Source organism: Embiotoca jacksoni, unplaced genomic scaffold (genome assembly GCF_022577435.1).
Source record: "Embiotoca jacksoni isolate LCO1_2020_lvr unplaced genomic scaffold, fEmbJac1.0.p SCAF_18, whole genome shotgun sequence".
NCBI lineage: Eukaryota > Metazoa > Chordata > Actinopteri > Embiotocidae > Embiotoca > Embiotoca jacksoni.
In genome coordinates, this window is record NW_027185318.1 from 9,407,039 (window position 1) to 9,432,242 (window position 25,204).

Sequence of the window (25,204 nt, forward strand, 5' to 3'; positions counted from 1 at the left end):
TCAACTCCAGGATCCACCATCACTCTGACCTGCAAAACCAGCCAGGATGTTTACCGATATAGTGATGGAGATCAGGGTATGTTCTGGTATCAACAGAAATCAGGACAAGCTCCAAAGCTCCTGATAAGATATGTAAGCAAACCTGAATCAGGAACACCAAGTCGGTTTAGCGGCAGTGGAAGCGGCTCTGACTTCAAATTGATCATCAGTGGCGTTCAGACTGAAGATGCAGCAGTTTACTACTGTCAGAGTTACCACGAGATAAACAGTGCTTATGTGTTCACACAGTGATTTGCAGTCGTACAAAAACCTCCCTCAGTCAGACTGCAGAGACTCTGAGCTGTTACAGCAGGAACTGAATGCAGCTGCTGAAGAGGAAGAGACTCTGACACAGACCACTGAACACAGAGCTGACAGTAACCTCACCAAGCACTAAATACTGATCACTAAATATATGCTTCTATTTCATGTCGTAAACTGTTCAAAATCGTATTCAACATTAAGTTCTGTTCACATTTATTGACAGAAACAGACAGTTGGTGTAATTTTTGTTGATATTTTAAACAAGATAAAAACAAAAACACACATAAAACAATAATATTAATCAATGAAAGCTTTATTAGCAAAACTATCAACCACAAACATGACAGTTATTAAGAACAATCATGTCCAGCTGCTGAGCTTCACACATTACTCTCTAAGTTGCTGCTGTCCAACACTTTCCAGACGTGCTGTTCTTTTTTACACAAAGCTTTAGTTTCCACTACAAACATTAAAAACTATAATTGATCAGAGCCTGCTCCTCCTGCTCCCCCCACACAGAGCTCCTGTCCTGCTTCAGCCTGTCCCTCTAGCCCGTACACTGGCTCCTGTGGAGGGACTGGGTCTGGCTGTGGTCCTGATGGAGAACCTTGCAGGAGTACAGCTCTCCTTCCATCCAGCGCTGCTGGCTCAGGCTCAGGGTGCTGCTGCTGCTGTAGCGTCCGCTCTTCTCCTCCTCTGCGCTGGTCAGGACCCCCTCTGTCACCTCGGTACCGTCCACCTCCCAGCTCACCACGGCTCCCTGCGGAGAGTAGCCGGACAGCAGGCAGGCCAACGTGGCTGAGTCCTGAGAGAGCTGATTAGAGGACGGACGGAGCAGAGAGACCGAGGGCCTGACCATAGGGCCGGCTGGAGGAGACAGCAGAGGGACAGAGGAGCAGATTAACTTCCACTGGAGGACAGGAAGCTGAACATGAGACACTTATAATACATGACAGAGGTCACTGTGATAGCTGTGTGCAGGATACTCCAATTAGACAGAGTAGAAGAGGTGAGAAATAAGAGGAAGTCATACTTTTGTAAATAAAACAAAGCTATGTAGATTTGGGCAATTTTGCCATTTAAAATTTTAATCTCCCGCTGTGTCACTCATGATAAACTACTAACAGTGACATCAAGTTTATAGTCTGGATGTAAATGGTTTAACAATTAACAAAAAATAACATGTCGCTGCAGCAATATTCTTGATGAAAAAATGTAAATGTCAGAATTGAAAGACTTTATCATCTGTCTGTTTCACTTCCTTTTGCAGATCAAACTAACAGACTGTAAACTGAAACGACCGTTATAGTGGATCTACATATAAACTGACTTATTTTATAGGCACTAAATCTAACAGTTTGAATGTTAAACTTAAAAAGTAAGTTACATTATGTTATGTTTTTACAGTTAAAATTGTACAAACATATTTTGTGAAACAAAAGTTTAATTACAAATGATATGTATGAAATTTCTAGTAATTTGGCATCAACCTATTTTTAACCTCCATATAATCTACAATACTACATAAATGATTTCATCATAGTATATTATATATGTGTAGTCTTTTCTCTGATTGTGATATCAGCCACAACAGACACAAACAACAAATATCCATAATATATAAAATACCCAGAATGAATTCTTGTTTCATCACAATCTGATGCAGTAATTTTAATGATATTTTTACATCATAGAAATGAGAAAATTGTGTTACTTACAGTTAACGATGAGCTTGGTTCCTCCACCAAAAGTCCACCACAGTGATACAAACTCATTAAGTGGCCGTGCAAAAACCTCCTGCACTGTGAACAAGCCTCTACCCTCTGAAAATGAACCTTTTTCTAATTAAAACCTGACTGTTTGCATTTTGTTTATAATACAAAATGATTCAGCTTAAGGGTCTGAAAAAAGGTTCATAATTTAAGATCATTTTCAACATTTCATTGTAATGTTGTTGACTTGAGAGACAAAACTTTGGTTTACTTCTGTAACATGTATACATTTAAAAAATCACTTCAAATTGTTTGGAAGACTGCAAAAAAGGATGTTGTCAAAAATGTTGAATTACCAGAATATAAGAACAAAGTTTCAAAAGAATAATTTCTGAACACCATAATAGTGCAAAGTTGAGGAAAAGAAGCAGACATACCAACCACAATGACACCATCTTAGTCCAAATGTTTAGCTGTACTTCTGATATATTTTCTTCTATTCTATTAAGATCATATTTAGTGTAAATCCAAACAGTTTTTCTCTTGATTCTGTGTCCCACGTTGTATTCAGTGTGTTGACAGCAGAGAGATCATTTCCATAGAGAGGCTTTGCATCATCACCTGATCCTCCAGTGAACTCAGACGGTTTCTTCATCTTACTTCAGGACTTCTTTTTATTTCCACAACACAATATCTGAAACTGAATAACTGTTTTATCGTGGCTGTCTAAGATGCTGTACACCAAACAGGAAAAGAAGAAAAGTGTTTAAATGTTGCGTGTTAACAAAGATCAGATAGTTGGGAAGGTCAGCTGAAACACTAAGCAGGCCCTGAACTATACTCACTGAGGTAAGATCAGTCTGCATCCCTGATTTTCTTCAGCTGCTTGTATATCAGTCATCTGGAACACCTGGATCTGGACAATAGGAATTATTTTAATGATCCTAAAAGTAACAAAGAAATACCAAATTAATCAAATGTTAATGAGGACAAACAGTATTAAAGTAAACAGGAGACTGTTTTTTTTATAAAGTAAAACAACATGAAGGATAATAAATTTAAATATTCAGAATTAAACTGTCTGAATTTTTATGGCTGATTGATCTTCTAGAGATGATGAACTCACCTCAGATCACCTCTGCTTTTTCTGTTTCACAAGAACAGGTGTGTGTTTGCCTTCTTAAATGTGTTTTGCATGATTTTATGCATCACTGCTCCTCAGAGTTTAAATTCTTCCGTCACAGAGACTCTGAACTGTTTTCATGCACTCACACTGAAAACCTCAGCAGGATGATGTTTCCAATAACTCTGTTTGTCATCTTGGGCTTTCTGAGTCAGGGTGAGATATTTATATGGCATTGCTGAATTGCCAGTTGTTCATGTTTTGTGGAAACATAATCTGTGTTGAATTTTTACCTTGAAACTGAATATAATGAACTTCAAATCAATTGTAATCTAAAATGCTGATTCTCGAGATTTAAATTAAATTTCTCATTTCAGAGTCTTCTGCCAACAGCTTTCTGACTCAGACTGACAAATCCAAGTCTGTCAGTCTTGGTGGGAACGTGATCATCAGCGCCACGGGGAGTTCAAACATTCGTGCTTATCTCAGCTGGTACCTTCAGAAACCTGGACAGCCTCCCAAACTTCTGATATACAAAGCATCAAATCTCTTCTCAGGAACTCCGTCTCGATTTAGTGGCAGTAGATCTGGTTCTCAATACACTTTAACCATCAGTGGTGTTCAGGGTGAAGATGTTGGAGATTATTACTGTCTGGGCTACCATGGTGATGGAGCCTTCACACAGTGATTAAGAGCCGTACAAAAACCTCTGTCAGTTTAACTGAAGGCTGCAGGTGTAGAGGGTTGGTGGAGAGACTGTGATGAGGTTAACTGGTCCAATAAACACAACACGAGAGTCATCAAGCAGAAACACAGTGAATCTAAATAAAACTGAAAACTCACTGTTTTTCAAATGCAGTTTCACCTAAAAATATATCATTAACAGTTCTTGTCTAACAGGGCTGTTAGTACTAGTCTAGTGATAGAACCAGATGTTCAACAGTATTTCTCTACTTGTACATTTAAATTATTGAAATAGTCAAATTCAAAATCGATGATTTACGTAAGAAAAATATTCCATACTTTTGATACATTGTATAAAATTGGTAGAAACCTCATTGGATGTTGAACAAAAGAGTGATATTCAGAAAAGGAGGTTTGATTAAGTGCGCTTGAAAAATACATTTTTAAATAAAACAAATACAAAGACAGTGATTTATCAAGGGTTGCAGCTTTATTTTATTTTGTAGTTTTAATTTTGTTTGGCATGTTTACAATAATAGTTACGAAGCAGAGCATGAGTATGATCATACATATCAAAACAGACTCATCAGTTTTCAGAAATATTTGAACAGAGGAGATCTGTGCCTCATTAAGATGGAAGCAGCCTCATTTCCCGACAGGAAGTGCTGCTGAGGCTCTACTCCAAGCAGTGGTCAGGGTTCAGGGTTTGAGTGACAGGGCTCTGTCCACTCAGAGTGGCCTCACAGGTCACTGAGCCCGCCCTCCTCCACTGCTCTGCAGGGAGGCTCAGGGTGCTGCTCCAGCTGTAGCGGCCGTCCCTCCCCAGGACCTCTACACTGTGTGACACCCCCGAGGACCTGCTGCTGCCCCCCACCTTCCAGCCCAGCCTCCAGGTTGAGGGGGAGCCCCCGCTGGCCAGACACACCAGTGTGGCTTGACTCTGAGGCACCTCATCTCTGGAGGGGGGGAGGACGGTCAGGGTGGGCTGCACCACACCCACTGGAGGAGAAAGAGAGGGGAGAAAGGAGTTTGAATAAATGCAGGTAAAAACAAAATGTAAAAAAGTGAATTAATACTGATTATTGGTTGCATCTTCATATCTGTGTCTTAATGTGACAGAGAATAACTCATCCCTGTTGATTTATATGTTTAAACTGATGGAACAGAAACCATCATGTGAATACAGTTCAATCTTTGTCATCTGTCTCTTTCACTTCCTTTAACCGGCGTAGAAAATGAATGAACCGTGAACACGAGGTTTATCTGCATTTACTGATAAAATTATATTTAATTTTCACAGGAATTCACATCACATTTAAAATCTAAAGGCGGGATGGGATATTCAATATAAATAAATTATAATAACATGAATTTGTTGTTGTTATGTAGTAAATATTACAAATTTAATCCCTTCATTTTATTCCACAAACTGTTTGTATCTGGGAAATTTTTGAAATGATAATTAAAATAGATTTTTCAAAATTACACATTTTTTTCCTGATTCTGTAAAGTCAACTATCTGCAACCCGGAAAGAATTTTGATTTCAGCAAAATTTCTTCTCTGAGAGATCAGCTCTGTTTGATTGTTAACAAAAATTTCTAACAACATGACAACAATGAACTCAATCACATTTTCATTTAGTATTTGATAAAAGTTACAAACACTACATGTTGTACAAAGTAAAAAGTTTTCTGGTACTTACAGTCAACGATGAGTTTGGTTCCTCCACCAAAAGTGTACCACAGTGATACAAGCTCATTAAGTGGCCGTACAAAAACCTCCTGCACTGTGAACAAGCCTCCACCCTCTGAAAATGAACCTTTTTCCAATTAAAACCTGACAGTTTGCACTTTGTTTATTATACAAAATGATTCAAATTGAGAGTATTAAAAGAGCTTCATAATTTAAGATGATTTTCAACATTTCATTGTAATGTTGTTGACTTGAGAGACAAAACTTAGATTTACTTCTGTGATATATATACATTTTAAAAATCACTTCAAATTGTTTGGAAGCGTGCGAAAAAAGGATGTTGTCAAAAATGTTGAATTACCAGAATATAAGAATAAAGTTTCAAAAGAATAATTTCTGAACACCGTAACAGTGAAAAGTTGAGGAAAAGAAGCCGACATACCAACCACAATGACACCATCTTAGTCCAAATGTTTAGCTGTATTTCTAATATATTTTCTTCTATCGTATTAAGATCATATTTAGTATAAATCCAAAAAGGTTTTCTCTTGATTTTGTGTCCCACGTTGTATTCAGTGTGTTGACAGCAGAGAGATCATTTCCATAAAGAGGCTTTGCATCATCACCTGATCCTCCAGTGAACTCAGAAGGTTTAAATTCTTGTGAGTTCAACACTGCAGGACTCACATCTGTCAGTCAACACAGCAGAAACCACAACCACCATGACTCTCATCACCATCCTCCTCTGGACGCTGGTCTGCTGCTGTTTTACAGGTTCATTCACGCAGCAACATTTCAAACATGATGTGTTGCCATTTTCTCTCATTTATTTCTGATGATAATTAATCAATTATATTTAATATTGTTTTTGTCTGCAGGATGCAGCGGTCAGGTGACGGTGACTCAGCCTCCAGCCGTGACATCAACTCCAGGATCCACCATCACTCTGACCTGCAAAACCAGCCAGGCTGTTTATAAATTGTCTGATATGTCCTGGTATCAACAGAAAAACTTGACAAGCTCCAAAGCTCCTGATAAGACTTGTAAGCAATCGTTACTCAGGAACACCAAGTCGGTTTAGTGGCAGTGGAAGCGGCTCTGACTTCAAATTGATCATCAGTGGAGTTCAGACTGAAGATGCAGCAGTTTACTACTGTCAGAGTGCACACTACATAAACAGTGCTTGGGTGTTCACACAGTGATTTGCAGTCGTACAAACACCTCCCTCAGTCAGACTGCAGAGACTCTGAGCTGTTACAGCAGGAACTGACTGCAGCTGCTGAAGAGGAAGAGACTCTGACACAGACCACTGAACACAGAGCTGACAGTAACCTCACCAAGCACTAAATACTGATCACTAAATATATGCTTCTATTTCATGTCGTAAACTGTTCAAAATCGTATTCAACATTAAGTTCTGTTCACATTTATTGATAGAAACAGACAGTTGGTGTAATTTTTGTTACTATTTTCAACAAGATAAAAACAAAAACACATAAAACAATAATATTAATCAGTGAAAGCTTTATTAGCAAAACTATCAACCACAAACATGACAGTTATTAAGCACAATCACATCCAGCTGCTGAGCTTCACACATTACTCTCTAAGTTGCTGCTGTCCAACACTTTACAGACGTGCTGTTCTTTTTTACACAAAGCTTTAGTTTCCACTACAAACATTAAAAACTATAATTGATCAGAGCCTGCTCCTCCTGCTCCCCCCACACAGAGCTCCCGTCCTGCTTCAGCCTGTCCCTCTAGCCCGTACACTGGCTCCTGTGGAGGGACTGGGTCTGGCTGTGGTCCTGATGGAGGACCTTGCAGGAGTACAGCTCTCCTTCCATCCAGCGCTGCTGGCTCAGGCTCAGGGTGCTGCTGCTGCTGTAGCGTCCGCTCTTCTCCTCCTCTGCGCTGGTCAGGACCCCCTCTGTCACCTCGGTACCGTCCACCTCCCAGCTCACCACGGCTCCCTGCGGAGAGTAGCCAGACAGCAGGCAGGCCAACGTGGCTGAGTCCTGAGATAGCTGATTAGAGGACGGACGGAGCAGAGAGACCGAGGGCATGACCATAGGGCCGGCTGGAGGAGACAGCAGAGGGACAGAGGAGCAGATTAACTTCAAGCCTCTACCCTCTGAAAATGAACCTTTTTCCAATTAAAACCTGACTGTTTGCATTTTGTTTATTATACAAAATGATTCAGCTTAAGGGTCTGAAAAAAGTTTCATAATTTAAGATCATTTTCAACATTTCATTGTAATGTTGTTGACTTGAGAGACAAAACTTAGATTTACTTCTGTAATATATATACATTTTAAAAGTCACTTCAAATTGTTTGGAAGACTGCAAAAAAAGGATGTTGTCAAAAATGTTGATTACCAGAATATGAGAATAAAGTTTCAAAAGAATAATTTCTGAACACCATGATAGTGAAAAGTTGAGGAAAAGAAGCAGACATACCAACCACAATGACATCATCTTAGTCCAAATGTTTGGCTGTATTTCTGATATATTTTCTTCTATTCTATTAAGATCATATTTAGTGTAAATACAAACAGTTTTTCTCTTGATTCTGTGTCCCACGTTGTATTCAGTGTGTTAACAGCAGAGAGGTCATTTCCATAGAGAGGCTTTGCATCATCAACTGATCCTCCAGTGAACTCAGAAGGTTTCTTCATCTTACTTCAGGACTTCTTTTTATTTCCACAACACAATATCTGAAACTGAATAACTGTTTTATCGTGGCTGTCTAAGATGCTGTACACCAAACAGGAAAAGAAGAAAAGTGTTTAAATGTTGCGTGTTAACAAAGATCAGATAGTTGGGAAGGTCAGCTGAAACACTAAGCAGGCCCTGAACTAAACTCACTGAGGTGAGATCAGTCTGCATCCCTGATTTTCTTCAGCTGCTTGTATATCAGTCATCTGGAACACCTGGATCTGGACAATAGGAATTACTTTAATGACCCTAAAAGTAACAAAGAAATACCAAATGAATCAAATGTTAATGAGGACAAACAGTATTAAAGCAAACAGGACACTGTTTATTATCGAGTAAAACAACATGAAGGATCATAAATTTAAATATTCAGAATTAAACTGTCTGAATTTTTATGGCTGATTGATCTTCTTGAGATGATGAACTCACCTCAGATCACCTCTGCTTTTTCTGTTTCACAAGAACAGGTGTGTTTTTGCCTTCTTAAATGTGTTTTGCATGATTTTACGCATCACTGCTCCTTAGAGTTTAAATTCTTCCGTCACAGAGACTCTGAACTGTTTTCATGCACTCACACTGAAAACCTCAGCAGGATGATGTTTCCAATAACTCTGTTTGTCATCTTGAGCTTTCTGAGTCAGGGTGAGAGATTTATATGGCATTGCTGAATTGCCAGTTGTTCATGTTTTGTGGAAACATAATCTGTGTTGAATTTTTGCCTTGAAACTGAATATAATGAACTTCAAATCAATTGTAATCTAAAATGCTGATTCTCGAGATTTAAATTAAATTTCTCATTTCAGAGTCTTCTGCCAACAACTTTCTGACTCAGACTGACAAATCCAAGTCTGTCAGTCTTGGTGGGAATGTGATCATCAGCGCCACGGGGAGTTCAGACATTGGTGCTGATCTCAGCTGGTACCTTCAGAAACCTGGACAGCCTCCCAAACTTCTAATATACACAGCATCAACTCTCTTCTCAGGAACTCCGTCTCGATTCAGTGGCAGTAGATCTGGTTCTCAATACACTTTAACCATCAGTGGTGTTCAGGGTGAAGATGTTGGAGATTATTACTGTCTGGGCTACCATGGTGATGGAGTGTTCACACAGTGATTAAGAGCCGTACAAAAACCTCTGTCAGTTTAACTGAAGGCTGCAGGTGTAGAGGGTTGGTGGAGAGACTGTGATGAGGTTAACTGGTGCAATAAACACAACACGAGAGTCATCAAGCAGAAACACAGTGAATCTAAATAAAACTGAAAACTCACTGTTTTTCAAATGCAGTTTCACCTAAAAATATATCATTAACAGTTCTTGTCTAACAGGGCTGTTAGTACTAGTCTAGTGATAGAACCAGATGTTCAACAGTATTTCTCTACTTGTACATTTAAATTATTGAAATAGTCAAATTCAAAATCGATGATTTACGTAAGAAAAATATTCCATACTTTTGATACATTGTATAAAATTGGTAGAAACCTCATTGGATGTTGAACAAAAGAGTGATATTCAGAAAAGGAGGTTTGATTAAGTGCGCTTGAAAAATACATTTTTAAATAAAACAAATACAAAGACAGTGATTTATCAAGGGTTGCAGCTTTATTTTATTTTGTAGTTTTAATTTTGTTTGGCATGTTTACAATAATAGTTACGAAGCAGAGCATGAGTATGATCATACATATCAAAACAGACTCATCAGTTTTCAGAAATATTTGAACAGAGGAGATCTGTGCCTCATTAAGATGGAAGCAGCCTCATTTCCCGACAGGAAGTGCTGCTGAGGCTCTACTCCAAGCAGTGGTCAGGGTTCAGGGTTTGAGTGACAGGGCTCTGTCCACTCAGAGTGGCCTCACAGGTCACTGAGCCCGCCCTCCTCCACTGCTCTGCAGGGAGGCTCAGGGTGCTGCTCCAGCTGTAGCGGCCGTCCCTCCCCAGGACCTCTACACTGTGTGACACCCCCGAGGACCTGCTGCTGCCCCCCACCTTCCAGCCCAGCCTCCAGGCTGAGGGGGAGCCCCCGCTGGCCAGACACACCAGTGTGGCTTGACTCTGAGGCACCTCATCTCTGGAGGGGGGGAGGACGGTCAGGGTGGGCTGCACCACACCCACTGGAGGAGAAAGAGAGGGGAGGAAGGAGTTTGAATAAATGCAGGTAAAAACAAAATGTAAAAAAGTGAATTAATACTGATTATTGGTTACGTCTTCATATCTGTGTCTTAATGTGACAGAGAATAACTCATCCCTGCTGATTTATATGTTTAAACTGATGGAACAGAAACCATCATGTGAATACAGTTCAAACTTTGTCATCTGTCTCTTTCACTTCCTTTAAACTACGTAGAAAATGAATGAACCGTGAACACGAGGTTTATCTGCATTTGCTGATAAAATTATATTTAATTTTCACAGGAATTCACATCACATTTAAAATCTAAAGGCGGGATGGGATATTCAATATAAATAAATTATAGTAACATGAATTTGTTGTTGTTATGTAGTAAATATTACAAATTTAATCCCTTCATTTTATTCCACAAGCTGTTTGTATCTGGGAAATTTTTAAAATGATAATTAAAATAGATTTTTCAAAATTACACATTTTTTTCCTGATTCTGTAAAGTCAACTATCTGCAACCCGGAAAGAATTTTGGTTTCAGCAAAATTTCTTCTCTGAGAGATCAGCTCTGTTTGATTATTAACAAAAATTTCTAACGACATGACAACACTGAACTCAATCACATTTTCATTTAGTATTTGATGAATGTTACAAACACTACATGTTGTACAAAGTAAAACGTTTTCTGGTACTTACAGTCAACGATGAGTTTGGTTCCTCCACCAAAAGTCCACCACAGTGATACAAACTCATTAAGTGGCCGTACAAAAACCTCCTGCACTGTGAACAAGCCTCCACCCTCTGAAAATGAACCTTTTTCCAATTAAAACCTGACAGTTTGCACTTTGTTTATTATACAAAATGATTCAACTTAAGAGTCTTAAAAGAGCTTTGTAATTTAAGATCATTTTCAACATTTCATTGTAATGTTGTTGACTTGAGAGACAAAACTTAGGTTTACTTCTATAACATGTATACATTTTAAAAATCACTTCAAATTGTTTGGAAGACTGCAAAAAAGGATTTTGTCAAAAATGTTGAATTACCAGAATAAAAGAATAAAGTTTCAAAAGAATAATTTCTGAACACAATAACAGTGAAAAGTTGAGGAAAAGAAGCAGACATACCAACCACAATGACACCATCTTAGTCCAAATGTTTAGCTGTATTTCTGATATATTTTCTTCTGTCGTATTAAGATCATATTTAGTGTAAATCCAAACAGTTTTTCTCTTGATTTTGTGTCCTTACGTTGTATTCAGTGTGTTGACAGCAGAGAGATCATTTCCATAGAGAGGCTTTGCATCATCAGCTGATCCCACAGTGAACTCAGAAGGTTTATATTCTTGTGAGTTCAACACTGCAGGACTCACATCTGTCAGTCAACACAGCAGAAACCACAACCACCATGACTCTCATCACCATCCTCCTCTGGACGCTGGTCTGCTGCTGTTTTACAGGTTCATTCACGCAGCAACATTTCAAACATGATGTGTTGCCATTTTCTCTCATTTATTTCTGATGATAATTAATCATTTATATTTAATCTTGTTTTTGTCTGAAGGATGCAGCGGTCAGGTGACGGTGACTCAGCCTCCAGCCGTGACATCAACTCCAGGATCCACCATCACTCTGACCTGCAAAACCAGCCAGGCTGTTTATAGATGGAATAGTGGAAATCAGGAAATGTTCTGGTATCAACAGAAATCAGGACAAGCTCCAAAGCTCCTGATAAGATATGTAAACAAACCTGAATCAGGAACACCAAGTCGGTTTAGCGGCAGTGGAAGCGGCTCTGACTTCAAATTGATCATCAGTGGAGTTCAGACTGAAGATGCAGCAGTTTACTACTGTCAGAGTTTCCATGAGATAAACAGTGCTGATGTGTTCACACAGTGATTTGCAGTCGTACAAAAACCTCCCTCAGTCAGACTGCAGAGACTCTGAGCTGTTACAGCAGGAACTGACTGCAGCTGCTGAAGAGGAAGAGACTCTGACACAGACCACTGAACACAGAGCTGACAGTAGCCTCACCAAGCACTAAATACTGATCACTAAATATATGCTTCTATTTCATGTCGTAAAATGTTCAAAATCTTATTCAACATCAACTTCTGTTCACATTTATTGACAGAAACAGACAGATGGTGTAATTTTTGTTACTATTTTCAACCAGACAAAAACAAAAACACATAAAACAATAATATTAATCAGTGAAAGCTTTATTAGCAAAACTATCAACCACAAACATGACAGTTATTAAGCACAATCACGTCCAGCTGCTGAGCTTCACACATTACTCTCTAAGTTGCTGCTGTCCAACACTTTACAGACGTGCTGTTCTTTTTTACACAAAGCTTTAGTTTCCACTACAAACATTAAAAACTATAATTGATCAGAGCCTGCTCCTCCTGCTCCCCCCACACAGAGCTCCTGTCCTGCTTCAGCCTGTCCCTCTAGCCCGTACACTGGCTCCTGTGGAGGGACTGGGTCTGGCTGTGGTCCTGATGGAGGACCTTGCAGGAGTACAGCTCTCCTTCCATCCAGCGCTGCTGGCTCAGGCTCAGGGTGCTGCTGCTGCTGTAGCGTCCGCTCTTCTCCTCCTCTGCGCTGGTCAGGACCCCCTCTGTCACCTCGGTACCGTCCACCTCCCAGCTCACCACGGCTCCCTGCGGAGAGTAGCCGGACAGCAGGCAGGCCAACGTGGCTGAGTCCTGAGAGAGCTGATTAGAGGACGGACGGAGCAGAGAGACCGAGGGCCTGACCATAGGGCCGGCTGGAGGAGACAGCAGAGGAACAGAGGAGCATATTAACTTCCACTGGAGGACAGGTAGCTGAACATGAGACACTTATAAAACATGACAGAGGTCACTGTGATAGCTGTGTGTAGGATATTCCAATTAGACAGAGTAGAAGAGGTGAGAAATAAGAGGAAGTCATAATCTTGTAAATAAAACAAAGCTATGTAGATTTGGGCAATTTTGCCATTTAAAGTCTTAATCTCCCACTGTCACTCATGATAAACTACTAATAGTGACATCAAGGTTTATAGCCTGGGTGTAAATGTATTAACCGTAAACAAAAAAATAACACGTTGCTGCAGCGATCTTCTTGATGAAAAAAATGTAAATGTCAGAATTGAAAGACTTTATCATCTGTCTGTTTCACTTCCTTTTGCAGATCAAACTAACAGACTGTAAACTGAAACGACCGTTTTAGAGGATCTACATATAAACTGACTTATTTTACAGGCACGCAAATTAAATTTTTATATCTAACAGTTTGAATGTTAAACTTAAAAAGTAAGTTACATTATGTTATGTTTTTACAGTTAAAATTGTACAAACATATTTTTTGAAACAAAAGTTTATTTACAAATGATATGTATGAAATTTCTAGTAATTTGGCATCAACCTATATTTAACCTCCATATAATCTACAATACTACATAAATGATTTCATCATAGTGTATTATATATGTGTACTCTTTTCTCTGATTGTGATATCAGCCACAAAAGACATCAAACAACAAATATCCATAACATATAAAATACCCAGAATAAATTCTTGTTTCATCACAATCTGATGAAGTAATTTTAATGATATTTTTACATCATAGAAATGAGAAAATTGTGTTACTTATAGTTAACGATGAGTTTGGTTCCTCCACCAAAAGTGTTCTACTGTGATGCAAACTCATTAAGTGGCCGTACAAAAACCTCCTGCACTGTGAACAAGCCTCTACCCTCTGAAAATGAAACTTTTTCTAATTAAAACCTGACAGTTTGCACTTTGTTTATTATACAAAATGATTCAACTTAAGGGTCTTAAAAGAGCTTCATAATTTAAGATCATTTTCAATATTTCATTGTAATGTTGTTGACTTGAGAGACAAAACTTAGATTTACTTCTGTAATATATATACATTTTAAAAATCACTTCAAATTGTTTGGAAGACTGCAAAAAAAAGGATGTTGTCAAAAATGTTGAATTACCAGAATATGAGAATAAAGTTTCAAAAGAATAATTTCTGAACACCGTAATAGTGAAAAGTTGAGGAAAAGAAGCAGACATACCAACCACAATGACACCATCTTAGTCCAAATGTTTAGCTGTATTTCTGATATATTTTTTTCTATTCTATTAAGATCATATTTATTCTAAATCCAAAAAGGTTTTCTCTTGATTTTGTGTCGCACGTTGTATTCAGTGTGTTGACAGCAGAGAGATCATTTCCATAGAGAGGCTTTGCATCATCAGCTGATCCTCCAGTGAACTCAGAAGGTTTATATTCTTGTCAGTTCAACACTGCAGGACTCACATCTGTCAGTCAACACAGCAGAAACCACAACCACCATGACTCTCATCACCATCCTCCTCTGGACGCTGGTCAGCTGCTGTTTTACAGGTTCATTCACGCAGCAACATTTCAAACATGATGTGTTGCCATTTTCTCTCATTTATTTCTGATGATAAACAATCATTTATATTTAATATTGTTTTTGTCTCCAGGATGCAGCGGTCAGGTGACGGTGACTCAGCCTCCAGCCGTGACATCAACTCCAGGATCCACCATCACTGTGACCTGCAAAACCAGCCAGGCTGTTTATAGATGGGATGATGGAGATCAGGGTATGTTCTGGTATCAACAGAAATCAGGACAAGCTCCAAAGCTCCTTATAAGATATGTAAGCAAACCTGAATCAGGAACACCGAGTCGGTTTAGCGGCAGTGGAAGCGGCTCTGACTTCAAATTGATCATCAGTGGAGTTCAGACTGAAGATGCAGCAGTTTACTACTGTCAGAGTTACCACAGTGGCAATGTGTTCACACAGTGATTTGCAGTCGTACAAAAACCTCCCTCAGTCAGACTGCAGAGACTCTGAGCTGTTACAGCAGGAACTGACTGCAGCTGCTGAAGAGGAAGAGACTCTGACACAGACCACTGAACACAGAGCTGACAGTAACCTCACCAAGCACTAAATACTGATCACTAAATATATGCTTTTATTTCATGTCCTAAAGTGTTAGAAATCTTATTCAACATCAACTTCTGTTCACATTTATTGACAACAGACAGATGGTGGAATTTCTGTTCCTATTTTCAACCAGATAAAAACAAAAAACACATGAAACAATAATATTAATCAGTGAAAGCTTTATTAGCAGAACTATCAACCACAAACATGACAGTTATTAAGCACAACCACATCCAGCTGCTGAGCTTCACACATTACTCTCTAAGTTGCTGCTGTCCAACACTTTACAGACGTGCTGTTCTTTTTTACACAAAGCTTTAGTTTCCACTACAAACATTAAAAACTATAATTGATCAGAGCCTGCTCCTCCTGCTCCCCCCCACACAGAGCTCCTGTCCTGCTTCAGCCTGTCCCTCTAGCCCGTACACTGGCTCCTGTGGAGGGACTGGGTCTGGCTGTGGTCCTGATGGAGGACCTTGCAGGAGTACAGCTCTCCTTCCATCCAGCGCTGCTGGCTCAGGCTCAGGGTGCTGCTGCTGCTGTAGCGTCCGCTCTTCTCCTCCTCTGCGCTGGTCAGGACCCCCTCTGTCACCTCGGTACCGTCCACCTCCCAGCTCACCACGGCTCCCTGCGGAGAGTAGCCGGACAGCAGGCAGGCCAACGTGGCTGAGTCCTGAGAGAGCTGATTAGAGGACGGACGGAGCATAGAGACCGAGGGCCTGACCATAGGGCCAGCTGGAGGAGACAGCAGAGGGACAGAGGAGCAGATTAACTTCCATTGGAGGACAGGGAGCTGAACATGAGACACTTATAATACATGACAGAGGTCATTGTGATAGCTGTGTGCAGGATACTCCAATTAGATAGAGTAGAAGAGGTGAGAAATAAGAGGAAGTCATACTTTTGTAAATAAAACAAAGCTATGTAGATTTGGGCAATTTTGCCATTTAAAATTTTAATCTCCCGCTGTGTCACTCATGATAAACGACTAACAGTGACATCAAGTTTATAGCCTGGGTGTAAATGGTTTAACAATTAACAAAAATAACACGTCGCTGCAGCAATATTCTTGATGAAAAAATGTAAATGTCAGAATTGAAAGACTTTATCATCTGTCTGTTTCACTTCCTTTTGCAGATCAAACTAACAGACTGTAAACTGAAACGACCGTTATAGTGGATCTACATATAAACTGACTAATTTTACAGGCACGCAAATTAAATTTTTATATCTAACAGTTTGAATGTTAAACTTAAAAAGTAAGTTACATTATGTTATGTTTTTACAGTTAAAATTGTACAAACATATTTTTTGAAACAAAAGTTTATTTACAAATGATATGTATGAAATTTCTAGTAATTTGGCATCAACCTATATTTAACCTCCATATAATCTACAATACTACATAAATGATTTCATCATATTGTATTACATATGTGTACTCTTTTCTCTGATTGTGATATCAGCCACAACAGACAAAAAACAACAAATATCCATAACATATAAAATACCCAGAATAAATTCTTGTTTCATCACAATCTGATGCAGTAATTTTAATGATATTTTTACATCATAGAACTTAAAAATTGTGTTACTTACAGTTAACGATGAGTTTGGTTCCTCCACCAAAAGTCCACCACAGTGATACAAACTCATTAAGTGGCCGTACAAAAACCTCCTGCACTGTGAACAAGCCTCTACCCTCTGAAAATGAACCGTTTTCTAATTAAAACCTGACAGTTTGCACTTTTCTTATTACACAACATGATTCAATTTAAGGGTCTGAAAAGAGCTTCATAATTTAAAATCATTTTCAGCATTTCATTGTAATGTTGACTTGAGAGACAAAACTTAGATTTACTTCTGTAATATATATACATTTTAAAAATCACTTCAAATTGTTTGGAAGCGTGCAAAAAAAGGTTGTTGTCAAACATGTTGAATTACCAGAATATAAGAATAAAGTTTCAAAAGAATAATTTCTGAACACCACAATTGTGAAAAGTTGAGGAAAAGAAGCAGACATACCAACCACAATGACACCATCTTAGTCCAAATGTTTAGCTGTATTTCTGATATATTTTTTTCTATTCTGTTAAGATCATATTTAGTGTAAATCCAAACAGTTTTTCTCTTGATTCTGTGTCCCACGTTGTATTCAGTGTGTTGACAGCAGAGAGAGCAGTTATTCAGCACAATCAAATCCAGCTGCTGAGTTTCACACATTACTCTCTAAGTTGCTGCTGTCCAACACTTTACAGACGTGCTGTTCTTTTTTACACAAAGCCTTAGTTTCCACTACAAACATTAAAAACTATAATTGATCAGAGCCTGCTCCTCCTGCTCCTCCCACACAGAGCTCCTGTCCTGCTTCAGCCTGTCCCTCTAGCCCGTACACAGGCTCCTGTGGAGGGACTAGGTCTGGCTATGGTCCTGATGGAGGACCTTGCAGGAGTACAGCTCTCCTTCCATCCAGCAGAAACACAGTGAATCTAAATAAAACTGATACTTACCGTTTCTCAAATGCAGTTTAACCTAAAAATATATCATTAACAGTTCATGTCTAACAGGGCTGTTAGTAGTTGTCTAGTGATAGAAACAGATGTTCAACAGTATTTCTCTACTTGTACATTTAAAGTATTGAAATAGTCACGTTACAAATCGATGATTTACGTAAGAAAAATATTCCATACTTTTGATACATTGCTTAAAATTGGTTGAAACCTCATTGGATGTTGAACAAAAGTGTGATATTCAGAAAAGGAGGTATGATTAAGTGCGCTTGAAAAATACATTTATAAATAAAACAAATACAAAGACAGTGATTTATCAAGGGTTGCAGCTTTATTTTATTTTGTAGTTTTAATTTTGTTTGGCATGTTTACAATAATAGTTAAGAAGCAGAGCATGAGTATGATCATACATATCAAAACAGACTCATCAGTTTTCAGAAATATTTGAACAGAGGAGATCTGTGCCTCATTAAGATGAAAGCAGCCTCATTTCCCAACAGGAAGTGCTGCTGAGGCTCTACTCCAAGCAGTGGTCAGGGTTCAGGGTTTGAGTGACAGGGCTCTGTCCACTCAGAGTGGCCTCACAGGTCACTGAGCCCGCCCTCCTCCACTGCTCTGCAGGGAGGCTCAGGGTGCTGCTCCAGCTGTAGCGGCCGTCCCTCCCCAGGACCTCTACACTGTGTGACACCCCCGAGGAACTGCTGCTGCCCCCCACCTTCCAGCCCAGCCTCCAGGCTGAGGGGGAGCCCCCGCTGGCCAGACACACCAGTGTGGCTTGACTCTGAGGCACCTCATCTCTGGAGGGGGGGGAGGACGGTCAGGGTGGGCTGCACCACACCCACTGGAGGAGAAAGAGAGGGGAGAAAGGAGTTTGAATAAATGCAGGTAAAAACAAAATGTAAAAAAGTGAATTAATACTGATTATTGGTTACGTCTTCATATCTGTTTCTTAATGTGACAGAGAATAACTCATCCCTGTTGATTTATATGTTTAAACTGATGGAACAGAAACCATCATGTGAATACAGTTCAAACTTTGTCATCTGTCTCTTTCACTTCCTTTAAACTACGTAGAAAATGAATGAACCGTGAACACGAGGTTTATCTGCATTTGCTGATAAAATTATATTTAATTTTCACAGGAATTCACATCACATTTAAAATCTAAAGGCGGGATGGGATATTCAATATAAATAAATTATAATAACATGAATTTGTTGTTGTTATGTAGTAAATATTACAAATTTAATCCCTTCATTTTATTCCACAAGCTGTTTGTATCTGGAAAATTTTTAAAATGATAATTAAAATAGATTTTTCAAAATTACACATTTTTTTCCTGATTCTGTAAAGTCAACTATCTGCAACCCGGAAAGAATTTTGGTTTCAGCAAAATTTCTTCTCTGAGAGATCAGCTCTGTTTGATTATTAACAAAAATTTCTAACGACATGACAACACTGAACTCAATCACATTTTCATTTAGTATTTGATGAAAGTTACAAACAGTACATGTTGTACAAAGTAAAACGTTTTCTGGTACTTACAGTCAATGATGAGTTTGGTTCCTCCACCAAAAGTCCACCACAGTGATACAAACTCATTAAGTGGCCGTACAAAAACCTCCTGCACTGTGAACAAGCCTCTATCCTCTGAAAATGAACCTTTTTCCAATTAAAACCTGACAGTTTGCACTTTGTTTATTATACAAAATGATTCAACTTAAGAGTCTTAAAAGAGCTTTGTAATTTAAGATCATTTTCAACATTTCATTGTAATGTTGTTGACTTGAGAGACAAAACTTAGGTTTACTTCTGTAATATGTATACATTTTAAAAATCACTTCAAATTGTTTGGAAGACTGCAAAAAAGGATTTTGTCAAAAATGTTGAATTACCAGAATATAAGAATAAAGTTTCAAAAGAATATTTTCTGAACACAATAACAGTGAAAAGTTGAGGAAAAGAAGCAGACATACCAACCACAATGACACCATCTTAGTCCAAATGTTTAGCTGTATTTCTGATATATTTTCTTCTGTCGTATTAAGATCATATTTAGTGTAAATCCAAACAGTTTTTCTCTTGATTTTGTGTCCTTACGTTGTATTCAGTGTGTTGACAACAGAGAGATCATTTCCATAGAGAGGCTTTGCATCATCAGCTGATCCCACAGTGAACTCAGAAGGTTTATATTCTTGTGAGTTCAACACTGCAGGACTCACATCTGTCAGTCAACACAGCAGAAACCACAACCACCATGACTCTCATCACCATCCTCCTCTGGACGCTGGTCTGCTGCTGTTTTACAGGTTCATTCACGCAGCAACATTTCAAACATGATGTGTTGCCATTTTCTCTCATTTATTTCTGATGATAATTAATCATTTATATTTAATCTTGTTTTTGTCTGAAGGATGCAGCGGTCAGGTGACGGTGACTCAGCCTCCAGCCGTGACATCAACTCCAGGATCCACCATCACTCTGACCTGCAAAACCAGCCAGGCTGTTTATAGATGGTATAGTGGAAATCAGGGTATGTTCTGGTATCAACAGAAATCAGGACAATCTCCAAAGCTCCTGATAAGACATGTAAGCAAACCTGAATCAGGAACACCAAGTCGGTTTAGTGGCAGTGGAAGCGGCTCTGACTTCAAATTGATCATCAGTGGAGTTCAGACTGAAGATGCAGCAGTTTACTACTGTCAGAGTTTCCACGAGATAAACAGTGCTTATGTGTTCACACAGTGATTTGCAGTCGTACAAAAACCTCCCTCAGTCAGACTGCAGAGACTCTGAGCTGTTACAGCAGGAACTGACTGCAGCTGCTGAAGAGGAAGAGACTCTGACACAGACCACTGAACACAGAGCTGACAGTAACCTCACCAAGCACTAAATACTGATCACTAAATATATGCTTTTATTTTATGTCGGAAAGTGTTCAAAATCTTATTCAACATCAACTTCTGTTCACATTTATTGACAGAAACAGACAGTTGGTGTAATTTTTGTTACTATTTTCAACCAGATAAAAACAACAAAAACACACATGAAACAATAATATTAATCAATGAAAGATTTATTAGCAAAACTATCAACCATAAACATGACAGTTATTAAGCACAATCACATCCAGCTGCTGAGCTTCACACATTACTCTCTAAGTTGCTGCTGTCCAACACTTTACAGACGTGCTGTTCTTTTTTACACAAAGCTTTAGTTTCCACTACAAACATTAAAAACTATAATTGATCAGAGCCTGCTCCTCCTGCTCCCCCCACACAGAGCTCCTGTCCTGCTTCAGCCTGTCCCTCTAGCCCGTACACTGGCTCCTGTGGAGGGACTGGGTCTGGCTGTGGTCCTGATGGAGGACCTTGCAGGAGTACAGCTCTCCTTCCATCCAGCGCTGCTGGCTCAGGCTCAGGGTGCTGCTGCTGCTGTAGCGTCCGCTCTTCTCCTCCTCTGCGCTGGTCAGGACCCCCTCTGTCACCTCGGTACCGTCCACCTCCCAGCTCACCACGGCTCCCTGCGGAGAGTAGCCGGACAGCAGGCAGGCCAACGTGGCTGAGTCCTGAGATAGCTGATTAGAGGACGGACGGAGCAGAGAGACCGAGGGCCTGACCATAGGGCCGGCTGGAGAAGACAGCAGAGGGACAGAGGAGCAGATTAACTTCAAGCCTCTACCCTCTGAAAATGAACCTTTTTCCAATTAAAACCTGACTGTTTGCATTTTGTTTATTGTACAAAATGATTCAGCTTAAGGGTCTGAAAAAAGTTTCATAATTTAAGATCATTTTCAACATTTCATTGTAATGTTGTTGACTTGAGAGACAAAACTTAGATTTACTTCTGTAATATATATACATTTTAAAAGTCACTTCAAATTGTTTGGAAGACTGCAAAAAAAGGATGTTGTCAAAAATGTTGATTACCAGAATATGAGAATAAAGTTTCAAAAGAATAATTTCTGAACACCATGATAGTGAAAAGTTGAGGAAAAGAAGCAGACATACCAACCACAATGACATCATCTTAGTCCAAATGTTTGGCTGTATTTCTGATATATTTTCTTCTATTCTATTAAGATCATATTTAGTGTAAATACAAACAGTTTTTCTCTTGATTCTGTGTCCCACGTTGTATTCAGTGTGTTAACAGCAGAGAGGTCATTTCCATAGAGAGGCTTTGCATCATCAACTGATCCTCCAGTGAACTCAGAAGGTTTCTTCATCTTACTTCAGGACTTCTTTTTATTTCCACAACACAATATCTGAAACTGAATAACTGTTTTATCGTGGCTGTCTAAGATGCTGTACACCAAACAGTAAAAGAAGAAAAGTGTTTAAATGTTGCGTGTTAACAAAGATCAGATAGTTGGGAAGGTCAGCTGAAACACTAAGCAGGCCCTGAACTAAACTCACTGAGGTAAGATCAGTCTGCATCCCTGATTTTCTTCAGCTGCTTGTATATCAGTCATCTGGAACACCTGGATCTGGACAATAGGAATTACTTTAATGATCCTAAAAGTAACAAAGAAATACCAAATGATCCAAATGTTAATGAGGACAAACAGTATTAAAGCAAACAGGAGACTGTTTATTCTGAAGTAAAACAACATGAAGGATAATAAATTTAAATATTCAGAATTAAACTGTCTGAATTTTTATGGCTGATTGATCTTCTAGAGATGATGAACTCACCTCAGATCACCTCTGCTTTTTCTGTTTCACAAGAACAGGTGTGTGTTTGCCTTCTTAAATGTGTTTTGCATGATTTTATGCATCACTGCTCCTCAGAGTTTAAATTCTTCCGTCACAGAGACTCTGAACTGTTTTCATGCACTCACACTGAAAACCTCAGCAGGATGATGTTTCCAATAACTCTGTTTGTCATCTTGAGCTTTCTGAGTCAGGGTGAGATATTTATATGGCATTGCTGAATTGCCAGTTGTTCATGTTTTGTGGAAACAAAATCTGTGTTGAATTTTTGCCTTGAAACTGAATATAATGAACTTCAAATCAATTGTAATCTAAAATGCTGATTCTCGAGATTTAAATTAAATTTCTCATTTCAGAGTCTTCTGCCAACAACTTTCTGACTCAGACTGACAAATCCAAGTCTGTCAGTCTTGGTGGGAACGTGATCATCAGCGCCACGGGGAGTTCAAACATTCGTGCTTATCTCAGCTGGTACCTTCAGAAACCTGGACAGCCTCCCAAACTTCTAATATACACAGCATCAACTCTCTTCTCAGGAACTCCGTCTCGATTCAGTGGCAGTAGATCTGGTTCTCAATACACTTTAACCATCAGTGGTGTTCAGGGTGAAGATGTTGGAGATTATTACTGTCTGGGCTACCATGGTAGTGGAGTGTTCACACAGTGATTAAGAGCCGTACAAAAACCTCTGTCAGTTAAACTGAAGGCTGCAGGTGTAGAGGGTTGGTGGAGAGACTGTGATGAGGTTAACTGGTGCAATAAACACAACACGAGAGTCATCAAGCAGAAACACAGTGAATCTAAATAAAACTGAAAACTCACTGTTTTTCAAATGCAGTTTCACCTAAAAATATATCATTAACAGTTCTTGTCTAACAGGGCTGTTAGTACTAGTCTAGTGATAGAACCAGATGTTCAACAGTATTTCTCTACTTGTACATTTAAATTATTGAAATAGTCAAATTCAAAATCGATGATTTACGTAAGAAAAATATTCCATACTTTTGATACATTGTATAAAATTGGTAGAAACCTCATTGGATGTTGAACAAAAGAGTGATATTCAGAAAAGGAGGTTTGATTAAGTGCGCTTGAAAAATACATTTTTAAATAAAACAAATACAAAGACAGTGATTTATCAAGGGTTGCAGCTTTATTTTATTTTGTAGTTTTAATTTTGTTTGGCATGTTTACAATAATAGTTACGAAGCAGAGCATGAGTATGATCATACATATCAAAACAGACTCATCAGTTTTCAGAAATATTTGAACAGAGGAGATCTGTGCCTCATTAAGATGGAAGCAGCCTCATTTCCCAACAGGAAGTGCTGCTGAGGCTCTACTCCAAGCAGTGGTCAGGGTTCAGGGTTTGAGTGACAGGGCTCTGTCCACTCAGAGTGGCCTCACAGGTCACTGAGCCCGCCCTCCTCCACTGCTCTGCAGGGAGGCTCAGGGTGCTGCTCCAGCTGTAGCGGCCGTCCCTCCCCTGGACCTCTACACTGTGTGACACCCCCGAGGACCTGCTGCTGCCCCCCACCTTCCAGCCCAGCCTCCAGGCTGAGGGGGAGCCCCCGCTGGCCAGACACACCAGTGTGGCTTGACTCTGAGGCACCTCATCTCTGGAGGGGGGGAGGACGGTCAGGGTGGGCTGCACCACACCCACTGGAGGAGAAAGAGAGGGGAGAAAGGAGTTTGAATAAATGTAGGTAAAAAAAAATATATAAAAAAGTGAATTAATACTGATTATTGGTTACATCTTCATATCTGTGTCTAAATGTGAAAGAGAATAACTCATCCCTGTTGATATATATGTTTAAACTGATGGAACAGAAACCATCATGTGAATACAGTTCAAACTTTGACATCTGTCTCTTTCACTTCCTTTAAACTACGTAGAAAATGAATGAACCGTGAACACAAGATTTATCTGCATTTGCTGATAAAATTATATTTAATTCTCACAGGAATTCACATCACATTTAAAATCTAAAGGCGGGATGGGATATTCAATATAAATAAATTATAATAACATGAATTTGTTGTTGTTATGTAGTAAATATTACAAATTTAATCCCTTCATTTTATTCCACAAACTGTTTGTATCTGGGAAATTTTTGAAATGATAATTATAATAGATTTTTCAAAATTACACATTTTTTTCCTGATTCTGTAAAGTCAACTATCTGCAACCCGGAAAGAATTTTGATTTCAGCAAAATTTCTTCACCGAGAGATCAGCTCTGTTTGATTGTGAACAAAAATTTCTAACAACATGACAACAATGAACTCAATCACATTTTCATTTAGTATTTGATAAAAATTACAAACACTACATGTTGTACAAAGTAAAAAGTTTTCTGGTACTTACAGTCAACGATGAGTTTGGTTCCTCCACCAAAAGTCAACCACAGTGATACAAACTCATTAAGTGGCCGTACAAAAACCTCCTGCACTGTGAACAAGCCTCTACCCTCTGAAAATGAACCTTTTTCCAATTAAAACCTGACAGTTTGCACTTTGTTTATTATACAAAATGATTCAACTTAAGGGTCTTAAAAGAGTTTCATAATTTAAGATCATTTTCAACATTTCATTGTAATGTTGTTGACTTGAGAGACAAAACTTAGATTTACTTCTGTAATAAATATA

General features: G+C 38.9%; 6 gene segments (V, D, J or C); 2 read left to right on the forward strand and 4 right to left on the reverse strand.

The window, feature by feature from the left end:
• Positions 1-598: 598 nt before the first annotated feature.
• Positions 599-2,926, reverse strand: LOC138200152 (Ig lambda-1 chain C region-like). The segment is given in 3 exon segments: positions 599-1,170; positions 2,453-2,749; positions 2,861-2,926. A coding segment is annotated over 1 exon segment (312 nt).
• Positions 2,927-4,293: 1,367 nt separating this feature from the next.
• On the reverse strand, positions 4,294-6,239 carry LOC138200283 (Ig lambda-3 chain C region-like). The segment is given in 3 exon segments: positions 4,294-4,821; positions 5,526-5,642; positions 6,203-6,239. Coding segments are annotated over 3 exon segments (477 nt in total).
• Positions 6,211-9,448, forward strand: LOC138199689 (Ig kappa chain V region K16-167-like). The segment is given in 3 exon segments: positions 6,211-6,289; positions 6,394-6,511; positions 9,148-9,448. Coding segments are annotated over 3 exon segments (369 nt in total).
• A 3,181-nt stretch (positions 9,449-12,629) lies between these two features.
• On the reverse strand, positions 12,630-14,584 carry LOC138199690 (Ig lambda-1 chain C region-like). The segment is given in 2 exon segments: positions 12,630-13,125; positions 14,426-14,584. A coding segment is annotated over 1 exon segment (312 nt).
• A 981-nt stretch (positions 14,585-15,565) lies between these two features.
• Positions 15,566-16,959, reverse strand: LOC138199691 (Ig lambda-3 chain C region-like). The segment is given in 2 exon segments: positions 15,566-16,063; positions 16,928-16,959. A coding segment is annotated over 1 exon segment (312 nt).
• A 3,111-nt stretch (positions 16,960-20,070) lies between these two features.
• On the forward strand, positions 20,071-23,223 carry LOC138200154 (Ig kappa chain V region K16-167-like). The segment is given in 3 exon segments: positions 20,071-20,150; positions 20,255-20,357; positions 22,989-23,223. Coding segments are annotated over 3 exon segments (390 nt in total).
• Positions 23,224-25,204: the final 1,981 nt, after the last annotated feature.